Genomic DNA, 23,821 nt, shown 5'->3' with positions numbered 1-23,821 from the left:
AAACTTCTGGAAAGCATGCACGGCATGTTTCTGCGTAGATACAAATAATAACTATTTTTTATTTTTTCGAGTTGACATGTCATCCGCCATAGCGGACAGTCCCCTTAAAGCAATAAAAAGTTGACAAATAGCAAAACTATAATTCCAAAATGGGGTCACATTTAATTTAACAGTGTTCTGGGAACCAGACCCTCTAGGGGATCTGAATGGGTTGAACAGTAGAGATCAATTTTCACACAGTTCAATAATATTGAAGTCTCTCTATAACAGTGCACTGCAATCCTCAAGTAGGTTTAGTTTTTCACCATTTTACAACTTAATATCAGTTAGAATGGATTGCAACAATGCTACAAATTCACAGAAAACTTATTTATCTATAAACAAACACCTCTCTCATGCCATCAGTCTTTACTTCCCCTCTAGCTACTTCCCACATACTGAGCAACTTGTTAAACATTTCCTAGAAGGGAATAAAAAAGTGAAATGCATTAACCAGTACCACTATTTTCTGAGGTGGTTGGTTAAGATGTAATGTGTATTAAAATAATAACTCACAATAACATTTGGAAAGTGATATAAATACCTGAAATGAGACTTTTCAAATTCATTTATATAGTCAATGATTATACAAATCTGCTAGCTGTACAACTCCAAATGACAAACTTACTTTAGCAGCAGTAGGATGATGTAAACATATTGGACAAGAGGGAGCCTGAGACATGTGCACCCTCACTTCTTCTACAAGCTTCCATTCAACCAGCAGATCTGCACTGGCAAGGTATACAGAATAGTCCTCCCCATCCTGGACAACAAACTGACAGCTGCAATAAATAGTTTCCCATGAAATTAGCAACGAATCCTTCCATCTCTACCTATATATATTAGGCAATGGCTAATTGAACTTAAAACTATCCACAAATTTAGATATTGCTGTACACAAACCCTTAAGGGGGCCAGCCGGAACCCTTATATATGAGGGTACAGGGCAAAAAAATGCAGTCATGAAAAAATTCAAGGAGAATACGTATAAGAAATATTTCGTCAAAATTCGTAGTTACAGGGTAATTAGTAAATGAAACTCAATAGGCCAAAAACATTAATCTGTACAAGAAAATGCAACATTTCTTGTTATCGTAAATTTTGATAATTATTGTCAATGAAATTGTGAGCAATGGCATATGTAGAGATTCCATGAGTCGCAGAAGGGCATTCAGCTACCAACCACCTTTCAGTGCGAGCACAAACCTCATGCAGTGTACACATTTGAGTTTCACCTCTGACATTCGCTTGCTTTGACTTATGTTTATCTTTGTTTTGGCAAAAATTTCATCATGCCAATGAGGAAAAGACAAGCAAAACATCTTGCTAACATACAGACGAAGAAAATTCGCTCTTATATGATTATAGAATATCATAATATATGCGATATTAGCGTAGTTAGTGAAGAGAGAGAGGGAGTGGTGCGTAGTAAGAAACCCTAGGCTACGATCTTTGAGCAAAGAATCTTCATTTATGATAAATAACATAGTTTTGGTTTATTAATACCCAAAAAGGAATATGAAATCCATAATAATCACGATTTATTAACATTGCCTTTGTAAAAAGAGAGTACAGGGGGTCCTCGAGTTACGACGTTGATCCGTTCTTACGATGCATCGTAACACGATTTTCAGCGTAAGTCGGAACATTGAAAAATACCACATGATTTAATGTAAATACCTATCAATAACAACGAGAGAACAATTCCTTACCTTTATTAGTTTGATTGGCTTGCACACTGGAGAGGAAGCTGCGGTGCTGGAGAGACTGGGGGAGGTTAGTGAAGAGAAAAAGAACCTCCACTGATCAGAAGGATGCTTGCCTATGGTTGTATAGTATGTCGAATAGCCTAGCCTAACCTGTTACCTTTGGGGTTGGCTTCATTGCATCTAGGTAGTAAGCAAAGTAATATTAGCTAGGCTAGCTCCTTTTACAGATTAGTCTACCCCACAGCAATTCTCACATTTGCTTTATGTAAAGGCTTTAATCTACTCAAGAACAATGGTTTTCTTTTTCACATTAGCTGGCTTTATGACCGGGTGCTGACTTCTCCTCCTTGGCGATGTAAGTGCGGTTAGGCATACGTTTCCAAAACAAACCTGTCTCGTCTACGTTAAACACTTGCTGAGCAGAATAACCCCCCTCCTTAATTATCTCAGACAACGCTTTAGGAAATTCACTCGCTGCTTTCTCATCCCCACTAGCAGCTTCACCTTGCAATTTAAGGTTATGGTAATTGGCCCGAGCCTTAAATCGCATAAACCAACCCCTACTAGCCACAAACTCTTCACTTCACTTCCCTCCCCCTTTTCTTTTTCAACGCTTCAAACAATCTTTTCGCCTTCTCCTGAATCACCATAAGGCTGACTGGGATACGCCGTTGATTTGGTCTTCCAACCAAAGCACCAATAACCTTTCCATTTCAATTATTAGACCACTACGCTGCTTAGTTATCACTGTCGCTTTCATAGGAGCAGATCCTTTCACATGTTCAACGATGCGCTCTTTATCTTTGATAATGGTAGCAACGGTCGAACGGCTAAGGCCAAGCGAGCGGCCAATGTTTGTTGGCGTTTCTCCCTTCTCGGATCGCTTTATAATGTCCACTTTAATTTCCATGGTGATGGCCTTTCTTTTCTTCGATGCACTACCATCAGAAGAGTCCGCCTTGCGCTTGGGAGCCATAACAAAGAGCAAAAAGTTACAAAAACGATACAACACGAGGGAGAGAGAGGCAGTGTAAACAACCAAAATGGCGTATGGGCGAGGACTGAGGCCGTCCTCTCCCCCACAAAGCGTATTCTTTCCGCCGTGCGCCTGGCAAACTAGTTCGCGTTTGTTTCTACGTTGCTTATGACGCTAAACCGCGTAAGACGGAACGACGCAAAATATTATTTTTTATATTTTTATGAGGGCGCGTTCGTAACCACGAAACATCGTAAGTCGAGACCAGCGTAACCCGAGGACTTACTGTACACATCCTAGTTTCACCTCTGACATTCTCTTGCTTTTACATTTGTTTATCTTTGTTTCAGCAATAATTTCTTCATGCCAAAGAGGAAAATACAAGGAAAACATCTCGCTAACATACAGAATAAGAAAATTCGCTGTAATAAGCCGAGTTAGTGAACGAGAGAGTGCTCCAGGCTATGATATATGAGCAAAAGGATCATCATTTATGATTATGATAAATAACATAGTTTTGGTTTATTAATACCCACAAAAGTAATATACACTCATAATAATCATTATTTATTAACACTCTCTTTATAAAAAAACAAAAGAAAACTTTGAACGCCCGTATCTCAAAACTATACTTACTGACCTTCAAATTCTATCTTCTCACTTAGTTTTAAAGCTATAGCATTGAAATTTGCTATAAAACTTAGAAAGACATTATAGAACAATCAAAGAGAGCCCTCTTTCCCATTTTTGTTTTGTCTTTTTTTTATAATTTCCTGATTTATAAGGTTTATTTTTTAACCATAATGAAAAATTCATATCTAGTAAAAAAAAATTACTTAAAAAAAAAAAAAAAAAACTATTCATTTCATTGGAGGTCTTCATCAGGCCTATGTATGGTAGTAATCCCAGGTCTTAATATTAAATATCAAAGAAGGAGATAGAATTTGAAAAATTTTTATTTTCGGGATAAATCGCCCTGGCGTCACAAAACTGAAGGTCAGAGGCGAAAATCAGATGCGGTTTGAAGATGTCCCAAGTCACCTTATAAGTGGTATGAATGTCAAAGTCCTGTCCTTAAAAAATGGCATTAGCCGGCCGGCCAAGGAAGACCTACCCACAATTCCCTATAGGCGGCTAATATAAAACTGCAAACATTACGACTATCGGACAAAAAAATTCCTGATTTTTTCGGCAGTAACCGCGCGGACGTAGGAAAGTTTTTTTCTAAAATTCACCATAAATCAAAATATTGTGCCAGAGACTTTCAATTTGTTGCAAAATGAAGGTAAATGATTGAGTATTACTAGAATGTAAGATTTTTAGCTTACAATTGCGGTTTTCGACCATTTCGGTCGAGTCAAAGTTGATCGAAGGTTGGAATTTTGGCTATTATCGTTATTTATATAAAAATATTTCAAAACTGATAAAAGCTACAACCATGGGTTGTTTTTTGTTGTATTCTACATGAAATTGTGCACATTTCCATATATAAAACTTTATGTAATGGCTAATATTAAACTGTGCAAACATTTCAACAATCGGACGAAAAAATTTCTGATTTTTTCGGAAGAGTTACCGCGCAGACGTAAGGAAAAAGTTTTTTCCATAAATTCACCATAAATTGAAATATTGTGGTAGAGACTTCCAATTTGTTGTAAAATGAAGGTAAATGATTGAATATTACTAGAATATAAGAGTTTTAGCTTACAATAGCGTTTTTTACCATTTCGGTAGAGTTAGAGTTGACCGAAGGTTGAAATTTTGGCTCTTAACTTTATTTAAATGAAAATATTTCAAAACTGATAAAAGCTACAACCATGAGTTGTTTTTTGTTGTATTCTACATGAAATTGCGCACATTTTCATATATAAAACTCTATGTAACGGCTAATATAAAATGGTGCAAAAATTATATCAAATTGACGAGATAATTTCTGAGATGTGTAGCTGATGCTTTTTAGTGCGAGAAGAAAGAAATTTGCACTGGCGCGCCTGGGTAACAACTGTAAACAAAACAACAGTTTGATCTGTGAACTCCCAGCATCCCCCAAGGCGTGTGATTCAAAAGCTTTTGCCTAGTAGGCCTATAAATATTTTTCCGCGAATTTAAAAAAAAAAATTTTTTTTTGTCGATGTTTCGTACGTCGGTTCGGCACCCGACAGACAATTTTCATCGACGTTTAATACGTCCAATCGGTGTTAAAGGGTTAAGCACCCAACAGACAATTTTCGTTGACATTTAATATGTCCAATAGGCGTTTAAGATTTATATGCTTTAATTTATGATTTAATTCTACCCATTCTATTTCCCATTTTGATTGACAGTATTTATTTAGTGTTGTTTTAATGTCATTGTAAGGTATTTGTATTTTTTCTTATAGACTCCTTTTTTACTGCCTATTTGGCTTCTTTATCCACCTCTTCATTACCCTTTATGCCCACATGGGAAGGGACCCAACATAGTTTTGTACTTATAGATTTCTGTTTTACTATTACGTACATCTATCCACCCCCTTATTTCTTCAATTACGGGATGAGAAATTGTGTGTTGTTTTAGCGCTTCTAAAGCACTGTAAGAATCCATGATATTACAAATGTATTGTTTGCATTTCCCACCATAACGGCATGTTTTATAGCCTCTAATATAGCATTTATCTCTGCTGTGAATATCGAGCATATTTTTAGAATTTTTTCCCTTATTTTTATATTCTTTGTTAATACAGCATAGCCTACACCCTCCTTCGACTTGGAATCATCTGTATAAATACTAATGTTCCATTTATGTTTTTCCTGCTGTGACAGAAATTCACTCGATTGTGCATCTTCTACCTTCTTATTAAATGATTTATCACAGATTTCTATTTTAGAATGTTCTCCACAGAGGTATTTTAGGAGTGGTTATTTTTTATATGCTACTTGTTCCTAATTTTAGATGTTCTATATATTAGGTTTTAATCTATTCTCCAATGGTTTAGAGGCTCTTGGTTTATTGTCAATTATTTGTTATGTTTTTCATATATTTAGTGTTTGGATTATCATTAAGGTTATTGATTTTAGCTATATATTTTAATCCTATTTTTTTTTCTTCGTACTTTCAGGGGATGTATTCCTGCATCTACATACAGACTTTCCATGGGGGAAATTCTGTAGGCTCCAGTGCACAGTCTAATACCCATGTTACGAATTACATCCAGTTTTGTTAATAGGGTTTTAGAAGCACTACCATACACTTGACATGCATAATCAAGTTTACTTAGACAAATAGCCTTATATACTTTATCAGAGAGGTTCTATCTGCACCCCAGTCATTATGTGCAATTACTTTGATTATATATAAGGATTTTCTCACTTTTATCGCCAGTTGTTCTATATGTTCTTTAAATGTAAGTTTTTTTTTTTATCAGGTATTACACTGAGGAATTTTATCTGATCATCAAATTCAATTACAGTAGTGCCTCAGGTTACGAAATTAATCCCTTCCAAAGCGGCCTTCGTAACCTGATTTTTTTGTATCTAGAACTATGTTTTACATGTAAATTGCCTAATTCGTTCCAAGCCCTACAAAAATACCACAGTAAATTTTATAATATAGATAAATTGACCGATAAAAAATGAAATACAACAATTTGGACCATTCAATACCTAACCAAACTGTTACTCTACCTGTAAATAGTGTATTAGTGTACAGGGTACAAAAAATACTGTAATACATGTACGTACGTATGTAGTAAAATGTGGAACCTTACTTGAGTGAGGCGATGTCCAAAAGTGGCGACAGAGGAGGAGGACAAACGGCAGAAAACATGCACACTTAACTTTACGAAACATTAAAAAATGGCAAAAAACATTAACACTAAAACTTTACGAAACACATTAACAAATGGTAGGAAACATTAACACTTCGTGATTATCTCCATCTTCATCTCAATAGAAAGCAACCTCTTCTTTCCGTGAACTTCAGCAACATTCTTGGGACCCATGGCTATTAACGTAAGTCATTAAGTTCACACGCAACAATATAAAGTAACTTACATTACAACGAAAGCGAAATCACTGACACGAATTTACGTTAACAAATGAAATATATGTGAACGAATGAATTCCAGGTGTTTACGATAACGCTGCCGCAAAAAATGGTCAAGGAACACCTTTACATAGAGGCATGATGGGATAGATGCTGACCAATAGGAGAGCAGGATCTTACGGCGGTGACTAGCATCAGGAACCAAGGGGAGAGTGGGAGGTTGGTGGCGAGTCTACTCAGTTGATGGCGCACGAGTTTTAAAATTGTTCTCGGCGGCCCGGGCGAATGTCGGACTTTACCCTTTCGCAACCTGAATTATTTTCGTGCACAGAAGCAAAAAAATCTTCGTCTTTGCTTTCGTAACCTGGATTTTTCGTACGTAGAGGTTCCACTGTATATCATTATTTATGAATAAAGTAGGAATGAATTCCGGTTTTCTTGATCTTGTAAATATGACTGCTTTTGTTTTTTGTGGTGAAAATCTAAAACCCTTGTTATCGACCCACTTTTTTTTACCCTGTTTATGGCTGCTTGCAACCTGTTGGTTATGTCCAGCGCTTTTTCACCACTACTATATATGACGAAGTCATCTACAAAAAGGGATCCTTGGACTCCTGGTGGAATAATTTCAATTATCTCATTTATTGCTATAGCAAACAATGCCCCACTTAGTACAGTACCCTGGGGGATTCCTTCTTCCTGGATAAATGATTCAGAGATTTCTGTCCCCACTTTGACAATTATATATCTTTCTGATAGGAATTCCCTAATATATTCATATAAATTCCCTCCTATTCCCTTGACTATCAATTTTTTTAAAATAAAAAAATACTCCAATTGTTTGTTTTTTACCAACCATTGCATTTTGTATAAATTCCCTCCTATTCCCTTTACTATTAATTTTTTTTAAATAAAAAAAATACTCCAATTGTTTGTTTTTTACCAACCATTGCATTTAGTATCTCTTGTAATCATTGAGAGGATCTATGGTACTTCAATTTTTCCTGAATCCAAACTGTCTGTTTGACAATAGCAGTTTGTTTTCTAATACCCATATTAATCTGTTATTCACCATTTTTTTCAAATATCTTACTTAGACAACTAGTAAGGGCTATTGGCCTATAGCTGCTTGGTGACTCTGGGTCTTTTCCTGGTTTTAAGCCTGGTATGATTAAAGATTCTTTCCAGGTTTTAGGCATGCTGTGAGAATGCCATAATTCATTTAAAATTTCTAATAAAAAGGTTTTGCTTTCATCTGGTAAATTTTTTATCATTTCATATCTAATATTGTCCTCCCCTGGAGCTGTTGGACTTGCAAGTTTCAGGACATTTTCCAGTTCTTCCATGGTGAAAGGAAGATTACTGATTTCCTGAATATAAGGTTTTACTAGTATTGGGACATAATTTTTGATTAGAATTTCTTTGTATAATTTGAGATACTTGATGTTTGGCGAAACATTTGCCCTATTCATTTGCTACTAGTTTGGGGTTTGAAATATAGTTGTTTTCTTCTAATAAGTAAGGTTTTAGTAATTGTTCTATAGACTTTCTAAACCTTCCACTTGTAATGGTCTATTATTTCCAAGATGATCTATTAAGCGACTTTCTAAAGACAGTTCCATATATATTGAGCATATGGTTATTTTTTCCCAGGAATACTTGAACTGCACATGCCTGTATTGTTGACTTAATCCTAACAGGTTGGCATTTGATTGAAGAATGTGTTATGATTACAGTTCCTCCTTGGCTGTTGTTATCTACAATTTATGTTGATTGCAACACTTTACAATTTATGCAAGCATTGAGAACCTTGTCACCTATTTTAGTTTCCTGTAAGCAAATGATATTTGCATTAAATTCTCTAATTAATGATTTTTAGTTTTCATTATTTGACATGTATCCTCTAATATTCCACTGTAAAATAGACATTTTAAGAAGGTTTTGGATTTTTTTATATCTTTATTTGTTTTCCTGTACTTTGTAATTGATTGAAGTTGTATAATTTTGCTGTACTTTGTTCTTCTTTTGGTGGGTGATGTATTGGCTGAAGAGTCTCAGATGTTCATTTTATAAGAGGTGCATTTAAATGGCTTTCTACCTTGGGTTCTATTTCAATACTTTCTTAATTTTTATCTGATATTTTAACTTTCTCTTTTATTTGGGTTTCTCTTTTTTTCGTTTTTTGTTTGCAAGCAATTTTCATTGACTTTGTCTTGTCAGTATTAATTTTTTTCCACATATAGTTTTATAATTTGTTTTTTGAATTTGGGTGGGGTTGTTTCAAATAATCTTTTTTTGCCTTTTGACTTAGCTTTTGTATTTTGCTTGTCCTCCAAATTCATCGTGTTTTCATGCATTTCTGGTGTTGGTAGCATATTATAAAATTTGCTTTACTTGTATGTTCTGTAGCTTCTGAGCTTGAATTTGATCCATTATATTATGAGTATTTTCAGTTTGATTTATACTGTATAATTTTGTAGGAATTTGGTTTTGCACTTCTTTATTTATCACCTTTTTATATGTGTTTTTCCTTGCTGGATCTTGTAAACCTCCTACTTTTAGTTCTATATTAGCTTCTCTTATTGACATTCTACTTCTTTCTTGTAAGATTTTTAGTTCAGTGTTGTATAAGTAATATGCGCATTACTTTGGTCTCGAGTGGTTTTTCTGACCACAATTTATACAAATTGGGTTTTCACATTCCCATTTTGTTGTGTGGTTTATGATCCACAACATGCACATTTTGGAGCTTCTCTACAATTTTTACTTGAATGGCCATATTTACTACATGATTTGCATTGTAGTGGTTTAGGGATATATGGTCTCAACACTCTTGTCTGTCCTAAAACTTTAATTGTTAAAGGGAGTTCGTTTCCTTCAAATTTTAGTTTAGCTACATGTATATTTATCTTTGAATTTTTCCTACTTGGGATATCATAGATGTCACATTCTTTAATGTTTTTGTATCTTTTCTTCAGCAAGTCCATAAAAATATTTCTATCTATTAATTCGTCATCATTAATTGGCAGTACCATATATACTATTAGGTTTATTATGTCTGACGACTTTTATTTTTGTGTTATCTATATTTGTAATTTGTAAGTAATTTTCAGATTGAGCTTTAGTAGTGGTTTCCACTATCCATGTATTGGTTGGTGTTTGATGAAATTTCATGTTTTCTGTTGGGTATCTATCTGGTCAGCAAATAATTTTCTAATGTGAAATTTTTTTTTTCACTCTCTATTGTCAAAAATCTTGTCCAACTGTCCTTTCCAAAAAGTGAATCAAATAAAGCTAGAGAAGGGCTAGGCTGGAATTTTCTTTTGACAAATCTTTTAGGCCTAATAAAAGGCTCCATAGTTTATATTTTGGACTGAAGTGTCCAAAAGGGTGTCCTTGTTCGTGTCCAGGGTCAGATGGGAATTTAGTGTCAAGGGGTCACATTTTCCAGGGGATTGGGTTCCGTAGTCTAGTTCCATTTTTTTTTTTTTTTTTTTTTTTTTAAATTACAGAGAAACCAACTGCAAGACATGGAAAAAACTGGGTCCCCTCTCAAAGACTTCCCCTTCACCAAAGACACATAGCAGAGACCAACTCCCATATGTCCACTCCCTACCGTACCCCAAGGGGATGGTTCTATCATAACATGATTGGCTCAAGTGTAAGCAAAACCCGCTTGATAGGACTGAGGGCATAGCTAGTTTGCAATCATCCCCACTCATGTTATTTTAGAGGGCAATCCAGATATATTGCCGAGAGTCCTACTGTGGAGACTATACCTCCAGGGATTCCGTAGGCAAGTCCCCAGAGGTAGTCCCGCCCCAATAAATATTGATGTAGAATCACATCACTATCCTCAAGGTCCAAACATATTCAAGTGGCAGACCAAACCACTATAGTCCCTGCCATTTGGGTCAAGGTAAAGCCCAAGTTCAGAGACCCAGCTCCTACCTAACCTGCACGAGAGTTTTAGTGAAGAGGACAGCTAGGGGGAGCAACTGAGTGATAGAAAGTAAGAGATTGGAAGATAATCAAGTAAGAGAAAAATTGTGACAATTTAGATTCAAACTAGGAGATAATTCTCCCAGTTCGTAAGCCCTCTTGCCCGCTACGCAGCTTCAACCATAGGTTGGAAATGCGCAACTCCGTCAAGGCAGTCTCAACTTAAGAGGGGATCATGCTCAGCGGATTTGCCCGATGAGATATCTCGATTGGTTGGTCTTAATACGTACCCAGAAAAGGCTGGTTCGGGACACAGTCTTCTCCAGTTCAGTCACAGCCTAGGTATCATGATAGATCTGGAAAAGTCCAATCTTCCAGATTATTCTATATCTCGGAATGGTAACAAATACAGCATCATTGAAGGTTTTACCGTCAGACCAGAGGATAGAAAAGTTCAGGAGGGTAGCTTGCTCCTTCCTTCCAAAGGGAGAGCAACCAGCTCAGTAGTGGCAAGTAGTCTTCTCTGAAGAAGCTGGTCCCTCATGGGAGTCTTCATTTTCGATCACTGCAGCGGAGATTAAAGGAGTTTTGGGTCCTAGCAGGAGACTCCCCTCAGCTCCAGGTCCCTCTGTCAACAGAGATTAGAAGCTACCTTCTGTGGTGGTTAGAAAACCAGGAAGTGGGAGTTCCTCTTCATTCACCCCCTCTGGATCTCCTGTTCTTGGATGCCTCCTCTGAAGGTTGGGTGCTCATCTAGAAGAGCTCCTGACTTCAGGGGTATGGAGCTCTTAAGACAAGCAACTCCATATCAATGTGTTGGAGTTGAAAGCTGCCTTTCTGGGTCTTCAGGAGGTAGTGTATGTAAACAAATGAGGGGAGGCCTGGTGAAACGACTTCACTCGCTGGCAGTCCAATTGAACTAGTGGGTGATCGACAACTTGGCGGAGCTCATGGCCAGGCACATTCCAGGTAAAAGGAATGTAGTGGCCAACAAGCTAAGTCACCAAGGACAAGTTCTGAGTAGAGTGGCCTCTGCATCAGGATATAGTGGACAGGCTATTCCATCTATGGGGAACATCCACGTCGTACCTCTCGCTAACGGTTCAACAGAAAGTTAGAGGTCTACTGTTTGGTGGTCCCAGATCCATTCCATGTGGCAGAGGAAGCCCTTCAGATCTTTTGGACAACCCTTAAGTTTACGCCTTCATTCTGTTCTGCCTGATCCATCATGTCCTGAATAGAGAGATGAGTTCCAAGAATCTCAGGATAACCCTAGTATCTCCTTTGTGGCCCCAAGCAAAGTGGTTCCCGGATCGTCTATTTTTTCTCTCAGCAGTGCCGAGAGAGATTTCCCCCTTGGCAAAACCTTCTCTCAATCTCATGTAGGGGTACCCCTAATCAGTAGAGTCCCTATCTCTTCAGAGCTGGAGACTGTCCAGTATTTATTACGAGTGAAAGGTTTTTCTCACATGGTAGTGGCTAAGATGTCCAGCTACCTCAGGAGATCTTTATCAGCCGTGCACCAAGGCAAATGGGTCGTATATTGTGATTGGTGTCATTGACAGGGTCTCTCCACTCGGAATTTCTGTTCAGCAGGTAGTGGAGTTCCTGATATTTCTCAGAACAACACAGAAACATCTTTCTGTTTCTGTGGTCAAGTGCTACAGGGCTGCCTTAGGATTACAGCTAGTTGCCGACTTACGACCTATGCAAGTTACGACTGATCAACTTTATGACTACCCACAACTAAAACGACTGGGAAGCAACGTGAGCAAGAAAGAGTGGTGTCCAGCTGAATGTATAACAGTTTTTTCCCAGCTCACACCTCTCCACATGAGCAGCTCACTTTAAAGCTACTAATAACTATTATCATGCATTGGCAACAAGGATATAACTCCAATAAACTTATGCCATCAAACACAACTGTAGATAAAATTGAGAGAAAATCACTTTAATCAAAACTTTAGCTCTTGAAAGAACGCATTTTATAATTGTTTTCACGGCAATAAAAGATAAGTAACGTAACGGTAAAGTTCGTACTACGATAAAAGGAAATGAAAATAGCAAAAATTTTGCAATATTTTTACATAATGAACATGCCAACAACGCAATCTGTTCATGTAAAAAATACATTAGTGCACGAGACTTAAAAACACATCGTATAATGACAATTACCTTGTTTCATACAAATAAAGTATCTAGATGTTTTATGCTAACTAGAAGCTACTCCTGGAGAATACAAATATCCAGCTTGATGATAATCTGAATTAAATAAACAAAGGACAAGACTCATCCTGCTCGAAGGCTACGAATGCGTTCCGGTGGTAGTGATCTGATAGCTATAATTACTGGGTAAGTCTCATATACAAAATATATTTTAAAAAAATATGAATTCACTTGTTTCACAATCCTTAATCAAGGTCTTCACACACACACTTACACTACTAAAGTTTAACTTACTTTGCTTGCAGGTAGTGTTCTTTACTATATTTTGGAGCATTGCTTGAATACCTCCTTATTCTGGCTCCACTGCCTTGATAATTACGCTCACCACCATGTGAATGCTGAGATCGATAGCCTGGACCCCACCAGTTCATCAGGTGTGTGATGTTCTGTTTCTTGCCTCCTGCTCGATAAAGTGACCCAACTTCCAAAGTTTCTAAGGAAGGTTCTACCTGTAAGACCATTTTTACAATTCAAAAGGCAAATTTGGGATAAAGAAATAATACCCAGCAAATTTGTGCCATACTACTGTGAAAGGTACATAACTTATTGTTACTAAAAATATAATCATAAGTTACTAGAAATATAATTAAGATAAAGTGGTGAACAAAGCATCACTTGTAGCTCACCTGGCCACCCATCTTCTCCCTGGGACGGACATACCGCTGGCCCGACCTCCCACCGCGCCCGGCCATCGGCTTCCTCCCAAGGTCTGGACGGTCATATTCACGCTTACGAGCATACTGAGGTCCGGACTTTTTTCCATAATCTGCATTAAATATAACAATTAGCAAATGAACATTTTAAAAAATCCTGAGCTTCAAAGACTCAAATCTCAATTAACAATGTAGTTTAAATATTCAGTCAAGACAATTTTTCAATAGTTAAAAGCTAAGCACAATCAATTGACAAATTTACTTCCAAGCTGCACAGCTCTGAAGGGAAAATAGTTTGAGTTACTTTCTTTAGTGTCTTTCCAGAATCTCAAATTCAAGATAATTTGCATTTTTCCTAGATATGCAAATCTTCAGTCTTTTTGAGAGAGAGAGAGAGAGAGAGAGAGAGAGAGAGAGAGAGAGAGAGAGAGAGAGAGAGAGAATGTTTTGTTTCTTGATATAAATTGCCCTATACTTTTTAATTTGGCTTGACAGTAGACTAGTTTCATTAGTATTTCATTTCTTCTCTTTTCAAGGATCCTTTTCATGATCATCTCTGATTATCTTGAAGTTCAGAAACAATGTTGGCATTCTTCTTCTAATAGTTCTATGATGCTTTGCTAATTTCCTCAACTATCATTTTAGTTAGTACATCATACTTGTTAGTGTATTTGATGCTAGTTCTTCTATTGCATTTTTTCATCTAATCTTTAAAAATTTATTAGTAGTATGATGCCTGTTTGTTTGTTCTACTATTCATAGTTTACTCTTCCATTATAGTTTATTCTTCCACCAATGGCATCAGTAAGGCCTCCCTCCCAAATTTTAGCCCCCCTACCCTTCCCCAGGGGATGGCACAACACAATTAGGGTGGCCCAACTATAAGTCAAACCTGCTTGTATTACAAGAATATAATCCTCCCCACCCTAGTCAAATTATGGGCACACCAGACAGAATGTCAAGTTCCCTATCCCCAGAACCAGATCACCCCTGGAATCCATGGTCCAGTCTTGCAGAATAATTCTGCCCTTGAGCATTCAATCTGATCATCTCTCAGGTCTAAACATTATTGGGTAGTTGATGACCCTACCACGTTCCCACAATCAGCTTCAGCCATCAACTTAGTCCCAGCTATGATACCTTTACTATTTATCAGGTCCAAATAACTTTTACCTAAATGGAAAATTCCACAAAAATTAACAAAAACTAATAAGATATAATGATATAAATGCATCTTGGCCTTGAACCCAGGAAAAAACCCAGGGTTTCAAGAGTACCATCACCATGCTAAGGTGGGGTGTTAAGTTGAGGGGAGCCTTTTAGATAAATCATAGCAAATACAGGATTACCATGCCACCGAGTGACTACAATAACTTATCAATGGATAAGTTCTTTCCAAATTTAAAAGCTGTAGCCACTGCTATGTCAAGTGGCTTACCTTCCATTAAGTACACAAATGGGACTATGAGTCATTAACCAACGACCTACAGGACATTACATTCCTACTTGTCAGAAACTACCTTTTGAACACTGCTAGAATATAAGAGTTTTAGCTTACAATTGCGTTTTTCAACATTTTCGGTAGAGTCAAAGTTGACCGAAGGTTGAAATTTTGGCACATCATTATTTATATATGAAAATATTCAAAACTGATAAAAGCTACAATAATGCATATTTTTGTTGTTGTATTCTACATGAAATTGCGCACATTTTCATATATAATACTCCATGTAACGGCTAATTTAAAATGGTGCAAAAACTGTGTCAAAGTGACGAAATAATTTCCGAGATGTGTCACTGATACTTTTTAGTGCAATAAGAAAGAAATTCGCACTTGCGCGCTGCGTAACAATTGGGAATAGTCGCATGACCTATCCCTCTTCTCAACTTCGGTGATGTCCAGTACCCATACTGGTCTATCCATCTGCAGCGAAGTGTCTCATATTCTCCTATCCCCATGCAGTGAAGTTCTTCTCGGTAGCGTATCGATAGGACACCGACACTCCATGGTGGGTGTCGATGGTATGGGTACTGAGACAAGCCATTAGGACGAAGAAAAGATTGATCTGGAACAACCGAACTAAGTCCACAGCGAAGTTCGTAACTGACTCGGGCGCTATGACAGCTGCCGACTGACTGCGTTCGGTAGAAGGCAAGTTGTCCAAGCATCCGAGCAAGTCACGTGACCTTCGCCCTAAAAGGGTTATGCCAAGAGACTAAACAAATCGTATTTGTTTGTCACCGATGCCAGCCGGCGAGGTGATGATTCTCTTAAGGCATGTGCCCAACAGGCGAAAGTCAATTGCCTTCTAGAGACCGAGGTCCCTGATGGCAAGACATCTCATAGTATAGTTGAATCTCAGCTAAGGAGAAACAACACTGTGCCGTTGAAGACGAAGATGGACAAAGAATGCAACCTACGTCTTCATAGCCGAATCGAGAGAAGAATTCTCAAGATTCTGAACCTGTGCTTACAAATGACTGAAAACGCTAACCGCTATTTCATTGCTGTCCGGTGAGGAGTCGTAGTTGCAATAAAAGCTGAGCGCTTTTCAGTAATGAAAACACAGGGAAGTACTGCCTGAAGAACTGCTTCTCATGGGCTGACCATTTGGAAGTAGAGCTGTCAGGTCAGGGAGTAGGTGATGTCTTCTGATACATCTGTTAATTCGGGGTGAACAATGAACAATTGAACACCTACGAATAAGAGATATTTTGAAGACAAACTCAGATGTCTGCAAAAATCATTCGCATTATCGCAGTGCGATGCAGCGGGAGACTAGTAGAGACTTCTGTTACTGTGCAGTAAACAGAAAGATGAAAGAGTCCAAGAGATATCTCTGTTGAAAATTCTCGCAATGTCGAAGGCGATGAAATCGAGCGTCACAGCAGTGGGAATGAGACTTTTTGGCGTAGCCCGTTTGGCGTCGCTGTTTCGGCTTGGCCGATTCGGCGTAGCCGATTTGGCATATAGAAATTTTCGGCGGAGAGACTGTTAGGCGTCAAATAGACTACTTGTCGCTGTAACGACATTTAGCCATCAAAATAGATACTTCGTCGTTATAGCGCAATTAGCTCTCATTTTAACAATTGTTTAACAATTGAACAATTGTTTTTATTTTTTATTTTTACATTTACTATTTGGTAGCTTTAGAATTTTCAGTCGTCTAAGCCCTATTGTACGAAATGGAAGGATATTTTAACGAAACGTGAAGAAGCAAAGTGATTCACGATGGATACCTTTTTATTTTTGATGCACCGAGCAAGAGTGATTCTGAATTAAAATTCTGGCGATGTGAACAGAAAGATCGTGTAAAGTAAGATTACATATGAAGGATGGAAAAGTGATTCGCAGTTGAATCAACATACCCATGAACCATCTGCTGCAAAAGTAGAAGTTGAAAAGTTGAAAACAAATATTAAGAAAAGAAGTGCTGAAACGCTGGAGCCACCAACCGTTGTAGTAAATGAATGTTTAACTGGCGGCCCTCCTTCAAGCAGCTTTAGCCATAGGGCCTGACTTGTAGGGTGGCCATTTCCCAAATTCCCAAAAAAAAGGACTAATTTTTTTTTTTTTTTTTTTTTTTTTTTTTTTTTTTTTTTGTTTTTTTGCCAACACCAATTTAACCTAAATTAAGCATGATTATTGAGGAGTTGAAATATAAAATGCATATATATATATATATATATATATATATATATATATATATATTTACATATATATATATCTATATATATATATATATATATATATATATATATATATATATAATATATATATATATATAAAACTTGACTTGAGTGTTTAAATGTCAAATAGTGTATGAATAAAGAACTGAAATTGATTAATATTCAATGTATTGAAGATGGAACAATTTATTACATAACTGGGGTGAAAAATTACCATTATTTCGGAAACTAAAGGGGAATTAGCAATCTGATGTTTGCATTTTGCCCTTTTCCTTGCCATCTCTAAGAGTTTTCTGTTGGCTAGAAGTCTTTTGTAAATGGCTGGACAGATACAAGTACACTGCGGCTCCATGCCTAGTGTTCCTAACTGTGCCAACAGCCACTATATAAAATTATTGGCCTCATGAAAAAAAAAATAAATGGTTCTTTTGCCCATCAGTTCTCACTGTTTTCGTATATGTATTTGTTTATATTTTTAGCATTAATATTTTTATTTAGACAAACCCAAAAAGTAGGAGAAATTAGCGTCCTTCTTAAGGTGAAGCAGGACAGAGGACAGAATGCTCAAAAACAGGACTGTCCTTCCTAAAGCAGGACGTCTGGCCACCCTACTGACTTGCCTGCAATGCAAAAACTTATTACTAGGAAACGAAAATTATTAAATAAAGCGCCAGCTAACCCAACTCATTTGGAGCAATTAGTTATACCCGAGTCCTATACACTGTATGTTCCCCAACTGGGTATGGAAGAAAAATTCCTATTGGGAGACACAGGAGAAGGCAGTAATAGAATTTTAATATTTGGAAGAATAAGCTGGCTTCAGCATTTAGTCTTCTCAGAAATTTGGTTGCCGACGGAACTTTCACCATTGCGACAAGTCTTTTTCATCAAGTATATGTTATATCGGCTAAGAAGCATGATGGAGTTATTCCTTTAGTTTATGCTCTTCTTCCTAACAAGCAAAGATTAACTTATTCTCGTTTATTTGAGTTACTTAAAACCATCGAACCAAATTTGAGAGCAGTTTCTATAATTTATGATTTTGAGCAAGCTGCCATTCATGCCTTTCAAGATGCATTTCCCACCGCTCGAATTAAGGGATGTTTTTTCCATCTAGCCCAAAACATGCACAGACATCTTGTTTCATTGGGTTATCGAATCGCTATAAAACCGACTCGGACTTTGCGTATGGGCTAAAATGATTATAGCGCTCGCCTTTGTGCCATTAGAAAAGATGGACGAATACATGGATACACTAGCACGCGGGTCTTCAGACGAACTAATACCCTTGTTCCATTGGTTCGAAAACACTTATATTGGACGACAGAATAGGCGTCGAAATGCAAGAATGAACCCTATGTTTGCTCCCGAGATCTGGAACCTTTATGAACGCACTGTAAATGATGAAGATCGCACTAACAATCACGCTGAAGCTGCCAATCGACGTCTACAATTCGAACTAGGAATGCATCATCCTTCCATCTGGAAATTTATTGATGCCTTGAGGAAAGTTCAGAAAGGACGTGATGCATTTCAAGTTTTTATATACATTATTCCACTAGTCTTTTGATAATATAAAAATTTTTACTGTTTAATTTTTCTGAATAAAGTTCAGGAAGGACGTGTTGCATTTCTAGAAAAATTAATCGAACAAAGACGTCGAAACAATCTGACGCCTAAACGGCCAAGCCGAAACGGCAGCGCCAAATGGGCTATGCCGAAACGTAGCAAACCCCACAGCAGTAGATGGTCCTTCATGTATGCGAGAATCCCCGTTAATCAGAGACCTAAGTCCATGATTGTTGGGCAGATATAGGTGGTTCGGAGGAGTTCAATCATCAAAGCAGGGGAGAGAGAAAAACATAACCGACCGTGCATCTCTGAGAGACAGCTGATACTGAGCTGCTATCAGGCAGTTCAATACACAGTAGCTCTCGCTGACTCGTCATCCTGAGTTGCCAGGTAATCCATTCCACAAAGGAATGCGTTCGGGTAGAACCATCGAGCAAAAAAAAAAATACGTTCGAGCAATTATATTTAAACGAATCGGATTTCAGTAAATACAAAAGCTGATTTGGTGTTGTCGTGACAATACCAAGTATCTAAAATCGAAACTGGTAACTCCTGGGAGGTTGCAGGCAGCCCCGAGTTGCAGTTCAATTAAGATACTATTCGTCTCGATCACAATCCGTAGAGTTAACTACGGTATGCGCCTACAACCCGGAAAATTCAACTGCTTAACAGAATCATGTCGCGAGGGTAATATACGTAGTATAGTAGATTTGTAGGTTTCTGTACAACGACCTCCATCCTAGATTCTTTTCCCCTCGAGGAATGAGAATAAGGATTGGAGATCGACCGCCTTCGTTCTCTAGTCAAGCGAGTGAAGGAGAAGTCTTCCCCGAAGGAAAGCTTCAATGGTGAACAGAATACCGAAGACGACAGTTCAAGCCAAACTGGATGTTCCCGTCCGTTCTTCTCTATTCCAGGTTGGTCGCTTACTGTGAGATACTCTTCTTTCAGCAGCAGTCTTCTTCCAAATGCTAGAAATTCCAGGAATTCGAGCATAAGGCGAGGTTCCCGATTATCGTGGTACCAATTATCGGGGATTCTTGTCTCGCTCACTTTGGACCGTGGTCTCGCCTAAGTGTTTGGAGATCGTAAAAAACTCGAACACTCTGAGTGCTAGAAATTCTGCAGAATTCTAAGCACTCTGCGAAACCCCCACCGAATTCGTCAAACGATTATCGGCTGGTGGTACTCTCGATTCCCATAGAAATCGAGGATGGGGCAGGATCCCTCCTCAACGACCGGGGCTTACGTCAGGTAGGACCCGAATGTCCCCCCGGTAGCGCAGTCCCCAACGTGGGATCCTACAGAGAAATCTCTGTAGGATCCCTCCCCTTTCCCTCGTAGCCGTAAGGAGAGAGGGAATGGGGGAGGAATTGGATACTCGCTCGCCTTCCCAGCGGAACTACCAGTTGGAGAAGAGTAGGAGCAGCCATCGCCGCAATCAGAGTCTGGGAAAACGTATCGTCAGGGGAAACATTTTCCCGAGGAGGGTTACGAACTCACACTGTGGGTAAGGATCTGTCGCCACTGTGAGCGTCGTCTGGGTGGGGCTGATCGACACCTGACAGGAGAGAGCCGATACCGTCCTCCGACTCATTCCAGTCCTCGTCGAGGTCGAAACCTCTCAGGAGGACCGAAGGGGTATTCAAATACGGTGTCCGAAGACACATAGAAACGCCGCTGTCGCAGTAGAGGAGGTGAGAGTAGCTTGTTCGATCGGCCAGATCTGAGAGAGCCTTCTTGTCCAGAGACGAGAGACTCTACCTGGTTCAACACAGTCGGCAAGCTCCGATCGTGGCAGACCCACCGTCGGTTTGGGTTCCCTCTTCGGGCCCCAAAACGACTCGAGCCGAGACGTGGGCTCTGCTGGTGGGAGCGGCGATCCTTCCCCGAGGTTGTTGTGCTGATGAATCAGCGCCATAACCTCGGCAAAGTTCCTCTGGATCTCGGAAGTCACGGCATCTTGCGGAGTAGGGCCATCAAGCCCCTCGAACAAGAGCATATCCCGAGAACCTCTTGCGCGTACGTCCTGGTCGGTCCGAAGATCGTGCCTTATACATATGGCGTCATGATGGGATCGTGCGGGGCGCGCCCCTCATGATCACTCCACTGTGCCTCACTCTTCCCGGTGTAAACCGAGGAAGTTGAAGGCATGGGAGAGGAAGACCTGACTCTCCCCTTCGCTCGCTGGCTGAACCAGTGGGCTTGGAGGGCTGCAGGCGATCGCCAACACGTGGTGGGGATCGAGCTGCAGGCCTAGTCGGGTCGTTTCCCTGGGGAGAACGGCTGGACCGAGAACAGCGGCCCCGATCTCGTGTGTCAGGGGAACTGCTGCTGGTTGCCGCACCCGTTCGCTCCCTGTGGGAGTGACGTTCAGGCGGCCTGCAGACCCGCGTCACTGTGAGACCGATGCTTGCTCTCACGGCACGTCACACCGCTGGCCGGCTGGCGCCGGCGATCGGGGGGACCTCTTCCCAGCCTAGGCCAGTGGCCGGCCAGAGACCGTCACGTCAACCCGGGTAGCCAGCCGATCGCTACGAGAGCAAGAGCTGGGCTGGTGGGAGGCGCCTGAGCGGCTCTCACCAGCCTTCCGCTCCGTGCCATGAAACTGGCGCCGAGCGAGCTCTGGCGCCTGATTCTTGGCTGCACAGTCACTGGTAGGTGACGGTACACTCAGTATCTCTCGCGGACGAGAGGAAGAGACGGAACCTGGTGTAGCGGCAGAGCCCCTGACACCAGGCGAGGAAGTACCGGTGTTAGCCGGTACCCCTCTGGTCCCCGTAGTCTTCTTCCTTTCGGAAGAAGAGACGGGCCCCGCTCCCGAAGGAGCAGGAGGACCAGCGGAAGAACACCCCCCCCCCCCCCCGAGGTGAGACGGGTTCCAAGAAGCTCCCAAGGGAGACTTCTTAGGAGGGGAGGAGGCAACCTCCTCTTCTTCGTCAGCTTCCTCAGGACAGACGTAAGATCTGCCATCCAGGGCGGAGCCGGGGCTGCTGTAGCCGAAGCAACAGGGCCCGTACACACCTGTACGGACAGACCAAAGTCTGGGGCAGCATAACCACGAACAGGGACGATGTCAGCAGGCATGGGCATCTCAGGAACGGCAGGAACAGCAGGGACAGCCACCATAGCATCAGCAGGGACAGCCAGCACATCATCGGCAGGTACGGCAGGCAGCACCGGTAACACAGGTGGTGGAGCAGCAGCCAGCGACATCCTGGTACCGGCGGCAGTTCCAGGGGTGGGCGGCAGCGCGGCAACCCCGAGTACGGCGAATGGACCCTGCACAGCGGCTGTAGGCGAGACTGATACCACGTGAGGCGAGTACACCAGGTGAGGAGGGGCGGCGTACCCTGGAGTTGACAAGGTCGTTGTCGTGGTCACCGCTCCATGGGTGACCGCAGCAGACCCAGGCAGATAAAGCAGCAGCCCCTGGACACTAAGCACACCCTGCAGATCAAAGGACGCCCACACCTGACCAAGGTCACCCCTCGTGGCAGCAGCACCTGCGGAAGCAACAGTAGAGTGATGGGGGGGGGGAGCCCCACCCCGAACGAACGGAAGACCCCGAATACAATTGTATGTCGGGGCACCGAGCACCCTCCTCTACGCTAGACAGATCGCCCCCCCCCCCCCCCCCCCCCACCCCCCCCCCCCCCCTCGAAGGGGAAGGGCCATCCTCAGGAGCTGAGTGGGGGGGAGGGGGGGAGGGGGGGAGGAAGAAGACAAAGAATCAGTTATCAAAGGAGTCGTGGGAGAGCTTCCGACGACTTGGCAGGCCCTCACTTCCCCCACCCCCGCACAGCACCCACTGCACCCAAAACTAATACGCGGCACGGCCCGAGAGCAATCGTGTCCTCGGCACCAAGCGCAAGGCATAAGGATCAATTCCCGGTATGAGCGGAATCTTGAACCACAATGAATATTGATGCAATCAATAATAATAAGATATAAAAATGAAAAAAGAATCCTGCATTCCGATTTCACTTTCACACAAAATAAAGGGCTCGGGTCGAGCGCATTCGCGCCCTCGGCACCGAGCGCAAGGGGAAAGGATCCATTCCCGGTTATGAGCGGAAACCTTGATCCAAGATGAATTGATGCAATCAAAATATATGAAAATGAAAAAGAATACTGCACTTGCGATTTCACTTTCACACAAATTAAAAGGGGAAGGATCAATTTCCGGGTAAGAGCGGAAACCTTGATCCAATGAACATGATGTAATCAAAACAATATATGAAAATGAAAAAGAATACTGCGCTTGTGATTTCACTTTCACACAAAATAAAAGGGGAAGGATCAATTCCCAGGTAAGAGCAGAAACATTGATCCAAAATGAAAATTGATGCAATCAAAAATAATATATGAAAATGAAAAAGAATACTGCACTTGCGATTCCACTTTCACACAAAATAAAGAGCTCGTGCCGAGCGCATTCGTGCCCTTGGCACCGAACGCACAGGGCAAAAATATAAATGAAAAAGAGTACTTACTTACAATTTTCACCCAAAATACACGGCTCGGCGAGAGCGCGCCCTCGGCACCGAGCACACATGTAATTGAATAATAAAGAATAGTGAATAATTGTACTTACAATTTTCAGTCACACAATGTAAACAGAAAAAGAAAAACAACTACATGAAAAGCAAACGACGAAAAAGCGGGCAGAGAGCGAAGATAAACACATCTATCCACCGGCGGGCCGAAAGCAAAAAGTGATTCTTCACCTCCCAGTCGCGCAGCACGCGCACTGTCGGACAAGCAGTTAACTACCGAACTCCCTTGTTCGAACGCTTACGACCATCCAGCTGTCGCTAGTTACCTTCCTATTGTAAAAGGACCGAAAGGTTTGTATTCCATGTCGGAACAAACCTGTTGTTTTGGAGTCTCCTCCTTCGCCTTACGCGCTGAAAAACTAGCAGGTAGTACCTTTCTTGCTGTTTTAGATACTAAACCTTGAGTAGCCTTTTGGGCTAATGCTGACGAGA

At 40.5% G+C, this 23,821-nt stretch overlaps 1 protein-coding gene across 1 annotated transcript in view; it reads right to left on the bottom strand.

Moving 5' to 3' along the window:
* Nucleotides 1-23,821, bottom strand: part of LOC135200241 (E3 ubiquitin-protein ligase RNF10-like) — a 156,894-nt gene that overhangs the window by 100,755 nt on the left and 32,318 nt on the right. The window contains exons 2-4 of the mRNA XM_064228690.1: nt 13,542-13,681; nt 13,150-13,364; nt 668-821 (exon numbers count right to left, since the gene is read on the bottom strand). Coding sequence (XP_064084760.1) covers nt 668-821; nt 13,150-13,364; nt 13,542-13,681 — 509 coding nt within the window. The remainder of the gene's footprint in view (nt 1-667; nt 822-13,149; nt 13,365-13,541; nt 13,682-23,821) is intronic.

This window comes from Macrobrachium nipponense, chromosome 26 (assembly GCF_015104395.2).
Source record: "Macrobrachium nipponense isolate FS-2020 chromosome 26, ASM1510439v2, whole genome shotgun sequence".
Classification (NCBI taxonomy): Eukaryota; Metazoa; Arthropoda; class Malacostraca; order Decapoda; family Palaemonidae; genus Macrobrachium; species Macrobrachium nipponense.
Note: the sequence above shows the minus strand (reverse complement) of the source record. Positions and strands in the feature narration are given on the sequence as shown.